The sequence below is a fragment of the Podarcis cretensis genome, assembly GCF_951804945.1.
Source record: "Podarcis cretensis genome assembly, chromosome: 1".
NCBI lineage: Eukaryota > Metazoa > Chordata > Lepidosauria > Squamata > Lacertidae > Podarcis > Podarcis cretensis.
The window spans coordinates 113,222,058-113,236,988 of record NC_137170.1 but is presented as its reverse complement, the minus strand read 5'-3'; the positions used below and the strand labels follow the sequence as shown (position 1 = coordinate 113,236,988).

Below are 14,931 nucleotides of genomic sequence, written 5' to 3'. Positions count from 1 at the left end.
GTTCCACGATAGTGCATGTACCTTTGTGCATGTACCTTGTTAATACATCTAATCATCAGCTTAACACTGTTGTTCCAATCTTGCAATCTTTCTATCTGATCAGTAGTTTCAGACAAGGACAAAGGTTGCAGAAAGTTCAGCATACACACACACACACACACACACATATATATATATATATACATACACATATACTCTGTGTGTGTGTGTGTGTGTGTATATATATATATATATGTGTGTGTGTGTGTGTGTGTGTGTATAAACATACATATATACCGTGCAACCCACATCCCAATCTTGGATCTTGGAGATGAATTGCACTGGGCCCCTTAAAACATTAATCAGTTCTTTTTTACTGCCACCTTGAGCTAGGTGACTGGGTCTTGAAGCACTTTCATGCAGCACTCACAATGTAGCATCGCTCCAGCGCATTAAATGGTGGCCCCCAGAGCCAGACACTCCCCAGAGCACTGCTACCAAACAGTAAGCCCATCAGGAAGTCCACCAAATGGCATTTTGCCAAGGGGCCCACTCCAACCCAAGTTATTTCATATTTCATGACGAACCTATCCCTTATCCCAAAGTAAACCATTTTTTTAGGTGCATACTGTACCTTTGTAATTGCAGTGAAGACTTTTTCAAGAATAGCATTAGGCTGAGCTTTCCGGGGTCCATTGGCCTGGACTTTTAGGCCTAAGGCACATGGCTTGGCTATAAACCTACAATGTTAAAAAAAAAAAGTAGAGGAAAAATAAGGCATTAGACACAAGTGGTCAGATAATCAAAACAGCTCACTGCAACTCATTCACATAGCAGGAGAATGTGTTTTCCCAGTATGTCTCAACTGGCCCCCTGCCATCAAACTTATTCAGAGAGGATGAAAGCGTGTTGCAGAAGCTAAATTGTAAATAATAATTATAGAGTATTACAGAGGCTGATTGTCCACTTCTGAAGCTTTACTCCACAGATCCTTGTGTTTCTAGCTGAAGATTTAGAGAAGTAAAAAAAAAAAACCCCGGAATATTAACCTCTGCTGCTGTTGCTTGTAACTAAAACAGAAAAGCTCACAATTACAGAGGAATTCCTGGATTACACTAATGAACAGAAGAGAGCAAGTCAAATGCTGGGTTTAAAGACAGAGAAAGCTTAACACCCAATAGGAATTTAAGCTCATTTTCAGAGAGGTGGCCCGAGACAAGAGCAGTTTCTCTCCTTATACAAAAGGGAAAGCATTTCCGCATTAGCAGACAATGGCAATATCCACATACCACATAGTAGCCAAATACACACAGAGACAAAATTGTGCCAGGGCATTCCTGGGCTGCAGCAGAAATTTATCTCCCCTAATCAGGCTTCTCTTGGCTGACTGGGTATTCACTGCATCAGAACAGACTCTCTCCCTCTCCCTCTCAGTGGCAAAAGCCAAACACAGATGAATTCAAAATGGATAAGCAAGGACAGTGGCTAACATAAGCTATGTTCAATTCATATCCCAAAGCAGCTAGATTAGGAAGCAACCTTCAGTTTTGCTCCGTGCCTTCAGTTGCAGAGCCTCCTACAAATATGCCTGGGCAGGACTCCAGGCCCCTATATCAGCTCCATGATGAGCAAGCAGCTGATAAAAGGCTTCTCGCATCCAACTTTTGAGTCCTACAAGTTGGGGAAAGCTTCAGCATATCATGTTAGCATTATTGGTGTGGGAGACTTGCCAGAGGGGTGGGGTGAAATAGCTGGCAATCCATCATACAGAAGCAGCTTAGATCCAAGGGTGGGGTGAAGTCTATCACTTATTAATTAAATAATAAAACACTGCTGAGTCACAGCCAACAAAAATCAAATCAGATATTAGAATGGAGCTGTTGACAACACTTCTGTTTATCAGTGAAGCCCGGAGACCTCCACTGAATGTAAAGAGACTGCCGACTGGGGAGGAGGAGGCGGTTATAAGCCAGCACTGGTTCCCATGATCACAACACTTTAGTCATGAGCCAGAGCTTTCTTGCACCATTGCAATTGCACCAATTGGCAATTAGCTGTAATTACTTATTTTATATCTCTACCCTGCACTTTGTATTTATAATTGGTGCTTTTGCTGTGTTGCACAGGGCTGGAATTTTATCCTGGTTGATTAGCAGATCCACAGCTGGAAGGTGGAGATATATATTTCTGGGCGATGATGGAGAGGTGACATTCCCACATTTTCCTTTTCTGTGCAATCTGAAATCAAACTGCATGGGCAGAGGGACAGATATTTGGAGGTGCTGGTTGTTATGTACTGAAGTTCTCACCCTGGGCCAGCAGGGGGATACTGTAGATAGTTATGCAAATGAAGGATCGAAAAGTGACGTTCAGTGATTAGATAGTTTGCAAATGAAGGATCAAAAAGTGATGTTCAGTGATTGGATAGTTTTAGAAAATGGCAACAGTTACATTGTTCTAGAGCTCTATATAAGCAGGCTGACTGAGCTCCTCAGTTAGTTCTGTTCCAGCTTACAAATAAAGAGCTGCTTGGAAGAATTGCTGTGTCGTCTGATATGTTCGCCCACAACTTAACACTGGTGATCAGGATAACTGGGATTTTCAGGCATTGTCAGTTTTGCAGGGAGCGTCTCCATCACATCATATGTTAGGTGTTAGGTAGGAGAGCATGCACTGAGGTAAATGGCCTTGTGGGCCAAATTAAGACCCCTGCTGGACGTAATTAAACACACAGTCCCGAGGTCTCTCCCCCCCCCCCCCGCCCCACTCTTCACTGTCTTTGTTTCCTGTCTATATTTAGCACCAAGTTCACAGGGGCTGTCACCATAGGCTGTACTCCACAGGGGAGGCTTTAATGCAAATAGTGTATCAGTCCCAGAAAATCTCATCTGTAGTCCTAATGCCTAACACAACACATACATAGACTTCTCCACAAACACCTATGGAAATGCAGCTCCTTCTCAAAGATAGACAGATAAATAGACAGACAGATAGATATATGGGGGAATGCAAGTGCATCTTCCCTGCATTAGCAAGCTAAATTCCATGCTGGCCACATCCAAACATCAGCTAGAACCAAATGCCACTTTTTGTCAAATGGCTTTCACGGCTATGTGCAGTGGGTCAGACTCCTCCATTGTAATGAGTGACACAATTCACTCAGGGTGTGTATGGGTGTGGGTGTGGGTGTGTAAATATATATATATATGTATATACACACATCCACTGTTCCCAAGCATTTTCTCTGCCAAGGCGTAAATCAAGATTTTCTGGATTTAAGCTATAGCAACTCTGTTTAAAAGCACCTGAGAATATCAGATAACTACAGACGCAACTAGAATGAGCACCAAATATAGCAGATCCTTTCAATATTTCACCAACTCATTTGTCTTTCAGGTTGTTCCCAGGGAGATAACAAAACCTCAATTCTGCTTGTTAATGTTTTTTGAACACTAATATGGATGCTATTGAGCAATCTAAAGTCTTCTCAGTTTTTAATTTAAATCCTCCAATTTAAAAGACTTAAGATAAATGACCCCAGCGTACTGCAACCTTCATAAGTCTTCAAGGAACTCAAAAGAAAAAATCCAATAACTCTTTTCCATTTGACTCATTGGACACAGAACATAATCTGCTTTAAATTCTGTTTGCAATGCAAAGGGGTGAGGTTCATTCAAAATTACCTGCCAACTAGACAAGGGTTCCACCAAAGTGTGGTCCATGGACCACCAGTGGTCCATCAGCTTCATTCAGGTGGTCTGCAGAAGTAATGGGGCAGTAAGGTGGCTTTGCCTTCCTTAGAGTATTGATGTCATGGCTGGCAGAAAGATAGGGAAAGGCACAGAGCAAAGAGGCTAAGAAGGCAGTTGAAAGGAATGGAAGGTGGGAATGAAGGATGCAGCCACAAAAAAAGGGAAGAAACTAAGAGAGGACAAGCACGGTGCATTACAATTCTGAAACAGGCAAAAAAATCAAATGGTCCACCAAGTCCGTCAGCAATTTTCAAGTGGTCCGGGGTGTGTATGCCTGGGACCCACTGAGCTCCATGTGCAGGAGCCCATCATGTGCAATATAAGCTGTTGAACGTATTATCTCCAAGAAGGGAGATGTGTTTCATATGTGAAGGATAGTCAAGTTTAGTGTAAATACAACTCCCTCACTGGGTGATGGCCATCAGCAGCCTTAAACTAACCCCCATGAAAAGAAACAACTTTGCACTTATTGCAAAGTCTGTCTGGGGTGGTTCAGGTTTGTAGATTTAAGACATAATGTGATTTCCTAAAGAGCAAAGGGATGGAAAAACAGAGGGCATGATGGGGAGAGAGTCTCTCTCATATGAAGTGGCATTTCCACTGGTATTTTGAAAAAGACATGCTGTTCCTTTTCCAACAGTTTCACAGCAGATTTCCTCACATTGCCTACATTCTGCTCGCTAAAGGGCAGACTTTTGTTTTGGATTTGTAATTGAACTAATCAGGATTTTAAAATAAAAAATAAAAAATGAGACAGTTACCCAGAAAGAAGAGGGTTTTTTTTTTCTAAATTACTGCAGGTCACCAGATTAAGTCCAGCGTTCAAGGATATTCCCCCACCCCGACTTCTAGATATGGAAAAAAACATTTATTCAAACACACAACAGATATCACTGTGCCCTTAGTCAAGTCCTTCTATAGTACTGCTTATGAAATAACTGGTAAAATATGCCAGATATATCTGAGTAGCTTTTATATTAAATGTAGGGCAAATCACAAATGCTTGCGGATGGGGATGGCGCTTTCAAGAATTACATTTGTGGGTGGGATGAGAGCCTTAAGTGGCTCAAGCTCATCAGCTGTACGCCATAAACATCACAATTATAACAAATAAAGGCTTGATATATCTCGCTTTGCATGTCATGAGTCTATATATATTATATATTAGTTTTACCTTTTAAGTTGAATTACTGAAATAAATGAACTTTTCCACAATATTCTAATTTTTTGAGTTTCACCTGTATGTACTTAATAGATACAATACACACTTTAAAAGTCCCAGCCTCCTGCTCCATAGCCTATTTTCCCCAGATGTCCATTCAGTTGCTATCCCAGGCACTCATGTTCTCACCTTCCAAAGCACTACCTCTCTTATTCCATCTCTCCTATATCTTTACTACCCACAGCCACCCATTCAGACACTAAAGTTTCATATTTTACCTGCCACACTCTGAAAGTAGCCTGCCTACACTCCTTTCCTTTTCATACTTGATATCCAAAAGTCACTTCCAAAACCCCCCACCTCTCAGACACACACATGCACGCATCACCTATGGTAAATAGAAAAGAGAAGGCAATCACCTATGGTTCAGCTCCCAAGCTACTATTTATGGCATTACAGGCAGACTGGATAGCAGCTAGGGTGGCATTCAACCAACTTTTACTCGGGGTAGATCCACTGAAATTAAATGGGCCATGACTAACTGGGTTGATTAACTGCAATAGGTCTACCCTTTGCAAAGATTTGTTGAATACCACCCTCAATCTGCTTCAGAGGATTGCTTAAGAATAAGAGAGGAAGAGGGAGCATGTGTGAAAATCCTGAGGTTTTTTGGAGAGCAAGGTCAAGATAACAATTCAGCAAGCAACTTGAACATCAGTTGCGAGCAGAAAGCTAAAGATGGCCACAGCCATACCAGCGTAGTTGCGCTTCAGGGAACTACGTAATCTTTGTGAAAGAACAGGCTACTCATTCCATACTTGCTAGCGTTTCCAGGCTGTAAGCCACAGGAACAGTTTGCTGACTGCAGCAATGCAAGAGGTATGAATCGGAATCACCAAATCTGAAGGGGAAATTGTAGTCCTCGTCAGATGCAGAAAACAAATCATTAGCCTTCCATCCAATCTTGCCTTTCACTTCCAAGCCTACTTCCCTCTTGCATAGGGAAGCCATTTCACCTACACCGTTTACTACAACTTGTAGTATCTTGCCCCAACGAGCACAGCTGGCAGAGGCCAAAAGATGCTGAATCCTAAAACCCCTCCAGCAGCATGGCTAGAGGATTAGGATTGCAGCTTTGATGATGGAATTGTTTTTATCTTTGGAGTTGCTTCTGCTGTATACCTTGTCAGACACGTTGAGTGTCTCTTTCGGAATAGAAAGGTGGGGCAGAAATTATTCAACAGATACAAATGTTGTAAGCCTACATTCATAATTGTTAGAAAACAATTTTAGAAAAGCACATACAGATGTATTGCAAAGTCAAAAATTAATACTTCACAGCCAGCTGGTGAACATCTGATGCAATATCTAAAAATAAATAGCTCTTTAGGCGTACGTTTTCCAAAACAATTGGGGTGGAGAAGAAACATTTGCTCATTTGTGCTGGTCTGGATGTTAATACTTCTAATGCATTTAACTCAGCATATCAGTGCTTTATAGGAGGAATCTTGAGTATTTATTCCTTCTTTTCTTCAGTGAACATACCACTGTGCTTGTCACACAAGTGATCTGAAACCAAAGGCTAGGAGACTCATTATTTTTGCTATAGGAATGCCACCAAAGATTAATAATAATAATAATAATAATAATAATAATAATAATAAATTTTTATTTATACCCCGCCCTTCCTGGTTCAGAAAACCAGACTCAGGGCAGCTAACTACAAATTTAAAATACTTAATTGATGCAACAAAAAAACAGCATAAAATACAGTATAAAACGTGAATAACAATAAATTTAGAATTCAAAAATCAATTTAGGGGGGAAATCCATCCAATAAACATTAGATGATCACCAGGGCTAGTTGGCCAAATTAGTCCTATTTGGGCCAGTGAGGAGACCAGGGAAGAATTAGCTGTGGGATCCCAGAGAGGGTAATCTTCATAAAAAGGGGAGAGGGAGGGAAGGAAGGGGAATAAAAGATCAGACTAAGTTCAAATTGAAAGCCAGGCAGAAAAGCTCTGTCTTACAGGCCCTGCGGAAGGAAGTTAAATCCTGCAGGGCCCTGCTCATGGGACAGAGCTTTCCACCAGGTTGGAGCCATCACTGAGAAGGCCCTGGCCCTGGTGGAGGATAATCTGACTTCCTGACCCTCTCTGGCATCTTATTCCCCTTCCCCGGCTGCCTGGCATATCTGAACGGAGACAATGTCCATACTCCTAATGCTACATCCCCCACAGTCACAGGTCACGGGGATAGAGTACGGGTGGGGATCCCATTGCCCTTCAGATGTTACTGAACTACAACTCCCATTATCCCTATCCACTTGTCATTCCAATTGCTGCTGGAGGGAGTTGTGTCCAACATCTGGAGGCCCACAAGTGCCTCACCTCTGACTTACGAGTTTCAGGACCCCAAAGGATGGTGCAAATGCTTGCAACAGTTACTCTGTGTCTGGATTCTCTTGTAAAGCAGCTTGGGGGCAACATTCATGATAGGTCCAAATGGCTATCACGCACTCCATCTCTTAAGAGTCAGTTCAGGTGTGCAACGAGCCACATGGTACCTGCCTGAAGCACAACCACACAAGACTCCTCCAAGATTCAAGCTGTTTGCATGAAGCTGCTCACTGTGCATGCAGTTCCATCAACTTTAATCACACAACAGCAAATGCACAGTGGTGGGTGGGAAGACTGGGTTTCAGGGACAACCCATATAAAACTTTATGCATCGAAAGGGAGGGAGGGTGTAGCGAAGGTCTGGCTAAAGATAAATAAAGCAATCTGTTTTTAAAAAGATGGAACAAAAGATGCCTTTTTAAAAGTGGTGTGATGAATATGGATGCACTTGGAGCAACATAGTGGAAAGACACAACGCTGAAGGGCACAGAGAACTACTTGCCCTGTGGAACTGTCTCCGTACACCTGGATTCTAAGCTACCTGCATCCATGAATCAGGTCCAACATGGATGGGTGAATCCTCAGAACATTCACCGTGTGCCCACTGTGACAACTATTACCTTAAACACTTGCTTAGAAGGGTAGGAAGAGAAAAACAGCATTTCACTATTCTTCTACCAAACAGAGGAACGGATTCCTTCTTTGGAATTCTTTTACCTGAAGGAAAAGTGCTGGAAAAGCTATTCATGATTTTTACAATTATGACAAGACAACAGTGTGCCATACTCCCTAAATGCATATGTAATCCTTTAAGACGAATAAGAGTTAGCTTCATAATTGATACAGTAGGAAGAAGGCATATAGATTTAAGATAAATGCTCTTCCTTATACAATGGAAGTATATATATATAGAGAGAGAGAGAGAGAATATTATATTTGACATTACAAGTACCTTAAAAATATGAGTCATTTTCTTGACATCTGCTATTTTGTGCCACTATCACTCCCTCTAATAGGGAACTCAAATGATGAGTGCCAATTAGAGCCAAAACGGGACTACAGAAAAAGGAACATTTTGTGTTAGTTTGAAAAGAAAAATGAAGGAAACTGGAAAGAGGAGTGGAATGTTATTACATCTTGTAACTGAGGTAGCCAATGTGGTGCCCTCTATATGTTGGACTACAACTCCCATCTGCCCTGGCCAGCAGGAACAATGGGAGTTGATGTTCCACATCTGGAGGGTGCCATGTCTGATGGTATCCTGGAGAACGGATTTAGTGACTGCAACGCTGGGCAGAAGATAGGATAATTATGTGTTGCAACATTCTGTTGCTGGTTTCACTTGAATTCTAAAGAATCCAGGTTCAGACCTCTTGTTCGTGGCTTTTTGCGAGAAGAGGGGTAATCCACACTTTGGTAATGTGTTTTAATAAATGAATATTATGGAAGACAGAATTATTTCATGTATGGCAATGAACACAGCTGCATGAGATCTCGTTTATGAGATCCCATTGGCAATATTCTTTTTTATTGATTTTATTGATTTTTTTTATTGTTTTTTATTGTTTTTTATTTTTTATTGGTTTTTATTGAAAGCTGTAAGTTTTCAGTATTATTTTTTTTAAATATACAGTATGGCAATTTAAAACCAACCAACATTATGTACGGGCTAACCTATAAAACTTGTAAGGTCAGATAGGTATTGTTAATAACCACATTTTGTCAAGAAAACTTTTTTTTTTTCATGGTAGCTTCTGGCAGTGTCAGAAACAGCCTTTGGAGATTTTTAGGTAATTGCTTCTGAAGTGCCTGCCTACTCAGGAAGCATTCCAAATGTATCATTTCAGTGATTTCAGCATGAAGGAAGTCTAACTTGTCGTGTGTACTTTTGTGACATCATCCCGTTTGCTACATCACCCTCAATTACTAAGTAGCACTTTTCTATGTTCAAAAGTGCTCACCTCCAAATAGGTATGCATGGGATTGCAGCAAAACTCATCTGCACTTTCAAGCGTTATTGTTTAGTATCTTTGCATGTGTACAAAGAGCCAAGCAAAATTCTGTCTCCTGTGAGCCAGATAATTGTGTCAGGCAAAAACGCTATATAAGCTATATGACACAAAGCTGTGAATTATACACCTGGACTGAATAAATAACCCCACAGAAGTTATTAGCCTCCTTGGATTCTATGCTGGTACAAAAAAGAGTTGGGACACTTCCTGAACGCGTGTGTCACAATAGCAATTAAAATGTAACTGGCTGTAGTTAGCTTTGACCCAGTTTTAATAATTATAACCAGTTATTATGCATACTTCAGCAAATATCTGAATTTCAAATTGAGAAAGTTTAAAATCTAAGAAGTCTGCCGTTAGCCACAGGCGACAAGGAAATTGCATGCAGGAAAGTGATCAGGCTGCTGGAGAAGGGGCACAGTGCTCTGCTCCTCTTTGGGTGAAGAGAGGACTATAAATATGGTAAATAAATAAATAAATAAGGTTGCTCACAGAATGCACAAGACTAGGAATCAGCAACCAATTTGAAGGTGGGCCAACCACCATGCGGGCCCTAGAGATCCAATAATGCTAACTGCTTTTCCAGACCTTCCTCTTTAAACTTTCCATTGTCTTAAATGTCAGTCAAAACATTTAACTATTCATCTCCCTTGCTCATCTTTCACTTGTAATACGTGCAGCCATAGGAACAAGTCCTTCTGTACTATTATATTAATCAATTGATTGGCATAATTAATTATTTCAACCAACTAAAGGCAGGTGTCTGGCAGTCCCTAATATAGAGCATCATAATCATGAAGCTCATCTCACCGCCTCGTGTCAGTGGTTTAATGTGGAGATTAATTACTGGGACACTCAACAGTTTGGAGTAGACTCCTGTCTTCTGGGAACTGGCTGGAAAAAGATTAAAGGACAGTGGAATTAAATAATGATGTACACAGAGTAATTATGAAGATACAGGACATATTAGATCACAACTTCCTCCAGATATATCAGCCAGTGTGGTGTAGTGGATAAGAGCAATAGACTCGTAATCTGGGGAACCGGGTTCGCGTCTTCGCTCCTCCACATGCAGCTGCTGGGTGACCTTGGGCCAGTCACACTTCTTTGAAGTCTCTCAGCCCCACTCACCTCACAGAGTGTTTGTTGTGGGGGAGGAAGGGAAAGGAGAATGTTAGCCGCTTTGAGACTCCCTAGGGTAGTGATAAAGCGGGATATCAAATCCGAACTCTTCTTCTTCTTCTCTTCTTATTCTTTTCTCCTTGGTTTAATGAAACAGGAAATACCGGTATTTCTAATTTGGGGTTTGACTAAGAAATCAGATGCATAGGATATGTACATTTTCCCACTAACATATAACATATAACTCTGGACTAGACCTCAAAGACATTGTTCTGTGGACAATGTGTGAGTATGCGAGAGAGAAAGAGAATGAATACACCAATCATCTGGCAAACAATTAGTTCATTACAGCTTATATTTCAATTGCAAAGATAGTAGGAGAGACCAAATCTGTGGTGGATATTTGGCTCTGAAGTCCCTGACATATCATAGTGATGGTGAAAATCACTCACTATAATGAGCCTCTGGGAAAGACAAGATGCTTTTTGTTTTACTGTGAAAAACCATCTCATGTGAATAAGTCTACCAAGAAATACTAAGTACTGTAAAAAGAGTGAGAGAGAGAGAGAGAGAGACGTTTTAAGTTGTAGCACTCTTTCTGGTGTTTCTTGCATAATTTATTTTGTGTCTGTGCATACAAAAAATGAATTTGTTCAAAAAAGCATAATCTGTACCAATAAACCAACAGATTACCGGAACCCAAATTTTAACATGACCTGTAATTGTAATTAAATTAGAATGAAAAAGGCAATAGGAAAAGAACGGTTGCAAATCCTGGAGTCAAAACAAAATTAAAAAATTCCTTCCAGTAGCACCTTAAAGACCAACTAAGTTAGTTCTTGGTATGAGCTTTCGTGTGCATGCACACTTCTTCAGATATACTGAAACAGAAGTCACCAGACCCTTCTATATAGTGAGAAGGTGGGGAGGGGTATTACTCAGAAGGGTGGTGGGATTGGGTGATTGGCAGATAGCTGTGATGAGCCTGTTGACGACTCTTAACGACTGCGATAGGTCTTACAGGAAAAAGCAAGGGGTGAGAAGATGAAAAATGGCTTTATCATGTATAATGAGATAAGAATCCAATGTCTTTGTTCAGACCAGGTCTCTCCATGGTTTTAAGTTTGGTAATAAGTTGCAATTCAGCAGCTTCTCTTTCCAGCCTATTTCTGAAATTCCTTTGTAATAGAACAGCTACTTTGAGATCTTGTATAGAATGTCCTGGGAGATTGAAGTGTTCTCCTACTGGTTTCTCTGTCTTGTGATAAGTCTTTAAGGTGCTACTGGAAGGAATTTTTTAATTTTGTTTTGACTATGGCAGACCAACACGGCTACCTATCTGTAACTAAATCCTGGAGTGTGCGCACTCACTGCTCCAGCAACACAGATGGGCATATGCAACTGAATACTGCACAATATTGCAGAATGAGAAGTAAACCCAATGTAACAAAGTAAGCGCGTGTACACCTTGGCACAAGCACAGCTTGAAATATTCGTTCCAGCATTTGCCTAACCTATCAAATGTACACCCTAAAAATAAGATTGTGAATTTATCTAACTGGAAATATAGCTGCATTTCAGGCATTTGATTTAAAAAAAACAACAGATTTATAACCAACTTAGTCTGCTATGTTGAACAGTTTGATAGAACTAGGTCAAATCTTTCTCTAGATTTGGCTCTGGCCAATCTCAGTCAATTCACCTATGTCTTGAGAATTTATTTCTGTTCTTTTCTTTTTAGTATTTATTCTAGACCTTGATATACATTGCTCCATGAAAAGGTAGAAAGTGGGAAGCAAAAGAAGGAACCAGATACCAGTAGTCTCTTGTCTATTTCACTAATTCTAATCTTACCAAGTCTGTTCTTAGTTCTTTTTTGTTAACAGATCAGTGACTACATCACTTAGAGAAAAGGGGCAGGGGTGGAGGGATGTCAGAAGAGAAATTGCTTTTTTAAATAGAGGTGACAAGATGATAAAACAAAAAGACAGCAGATGCCAAATAGCCAGGTGTATGGTTCTGAAAGAAAGAAAGAAAGAAAGAAAGAAAGAAAGAAAGAAAGAAACTTGCCAGCGAATCATATAGAAAATAAGATTTTACACAGATGATGAAGAAATGAATTTTCAGAGTGGAGCTTACAAGTTAAATGTAAGAGGATGGCAGTTGCATAGTATTTGAATTATCTTTTCTTTGTTTGCAGGATGTAGGGTGGACGGAGGCGGGTCTGGAATATGTAAGGCTACCTTACCTGATTGGCTGAGCAGTTAAGAGGCTGCTTTAGCATGTGAAAAAGTCAGAGAGTTTGGTGACCCAAGCACAGAGCAAGACCCCAAGGCTAGGCTCTCCATACTCCACCATACTATGAATACTGTCATCGGTAGACATGAAGGCATGGACAAAAGTTGCAGCCTGAAAGGGGAGAAAGCTGCAATTTGAAAAGGGAGGTTATGCACTATGAATGTCCTCTTCTGGTGACAATCAGCTGCGCACACATGCCCCATTCTTAAGTGTGCAGAGCAAAATAAGCACAGAGGAGCAATGTGCTCACTCTCAGTCAAAATGCCCACAAAGTGAATACAGTGGTACCTCGAGTTACAAACTTAATTCGTTCCAGAGGTCCGTTCTTAACCCAAAACCATTCTTAACTTGAGGCGTGCTTTTACTAATGGGGCCTCCCACTGCTGCCGCACCGCTGGCGTGTGATTTCCGTTCTCATCCTGGGGCAAAGTTCACAACCCGGAGCAACTATTTCCAGGTTAGTGGAGTTTGTAACCCGAAGCATTTGTAACTCAAGGTACCACTGTAACATAGGACTTTCCCCTTTGTGGTTCATTAGATCGCTTTCCCCAGGGTTCCCAATTGCAGAGAAAGTGCCATACACACAGGTGTTCTGCAGAGACATTCAATTGAAGGTGCATAAGTTGGGGGCACAGCATGTCACCTTGACCCTCTGATACACCCCCACGGGCATTCATTTATTTACAGGAACAGAGTCATTGCAAATTAGGGATTAGAATTTAATTCATAGGCTTGTTGAAGCTTGTTTGAAGCTCCATCTTTTAGTTTGCATCATAGCGTTGTCAGGCTGCCAGACGCAACTCCTTGAGATTTGCAAAACCAACTATTATAGCCACTGCCACACTCTGCTGCTCTTGTTATCATGCACTGGGCAGAAGCCTACATGTTTTAAACACATAACAAAAGAGAGAGGTTTTGTCATAAGCATGCAGGTTGTGCCACGAGAACTGTTCTCACATTGCACTGTAGTAAATTCTGCAAATTTTAGCTGGCATGTAAAGTGGATGGTGTAAGCACAAGAATAGGCTTTCAGAAAAGGGAGCAGAGGGACTATAGATAAAAACGATTCACCACCCACTTTTCAGACTGCAGTGAATTATTCTACCGCGCATTTCTTCTGAAACCAATATATGTCTGGGTATTGTAGAACTAGGATTGGGGCTACAGTATAAACAGAAGGAGGTGGCATTTTGTTATCGCTACACTGAAAATGTCTCGGGGGGGGGGGGGGAGTCCAAGCTGCATAAAATTAGCATAACTTTTATCAACATAAGCTGGCAGATCTCCTATAACCAGTAGAGCATTCTTATCACCTGGGTGAAATACTGTGGTAATGCAATCCAAAATTATAATTCAACCTTTAAGAAGCACCTTTAGAATTCATAAAATGTATAAAATTCAAAACAGGAGTCTACTGTTTGTTGCATACATCCTATGAAATCATTAAGCAGCTTCCTGTGCAATACGAATACAAGTCTACAGTTGATTTTAGTGTGGCCCAGAGTCAGAAATCAGCACCATCAGGCATCTGTTAAGGCCCACTCTCTGGCAGGTGGCTACAGCCAACTCTTGCTGCAGCTTCCACCTCCTCTGATGCTTTGACGTCCTCTACTGCCTTTCCCAAGCCTCCAAGACTGAGCATATGAGCTGCCAGTACCACCACCGCTGCCCTTCCCAATGCCTGCTGATACAGATTACGCAAACTGCAGTTGCCCAACACATGAAACTCGCGGTATATAAGCTAGGCGCCAAACGGCCATCAATCCAGGGTTTCAGTCGCCAAACTGGAATGCCTGGTTCCTATTTTGGGAGCAGACTGCTCGAAAGCCGTATTTTCCAATATGACTTTTGGGCTTCCTGAAATTCATTCTGATCGTGCAGATAAAAATATCACGGACAGAATTCTACAGGATGTGTTGCTAATGTGTGAAAACAGTCAAGATCCCAGGATCCCAAGGATGCACTTCCAGATGGTGGAGACACACACTGAAATACCGTACATAGCTGACCATTAAGGCTAAGAAGCCAGCAGGTTTAAGCTTAGAAAGAAAGAGAAGTAGAATCTTCCTACCTTGCTCTGCTATGAAACAGTTGATCAGGGCTCACGTATTTGGGGGGGGGGGGCTGGGGAGAGAGAAAAGAGCGCATTCCATTTCTCTTCAGTGCCAGGGGCTTAACTTCCCTGTTGAATCAGGGTCGGGCTGCCT

The 14,931-nt window shown here is 41.3% G+C and overlaps 1 protein-coding gene across 2 annotated transcripts in view; it reads right to left on the bottom strand.

Moving 5' to 3' along the window:
• Positions 1 to 14,931, bottom strand: part of CERS6 (ceramide synthase 6) — an 83,968-nt gene that overhangs the window by 59,025 nt on the left and 10,012 nt on the right. For both annotated transcript variants that reach the window (XM_079981393.1, XM_079981394.1), the window contains exon 2: positions 614 to 719. In XM_079981393.1, the coding sequence (XP_079837519.1) occupies positions 614 to 719 (106 nt within the window). The remainder of the gene's footprint in view (positions 1 to 613; positions 720 to 14,931) is intronic.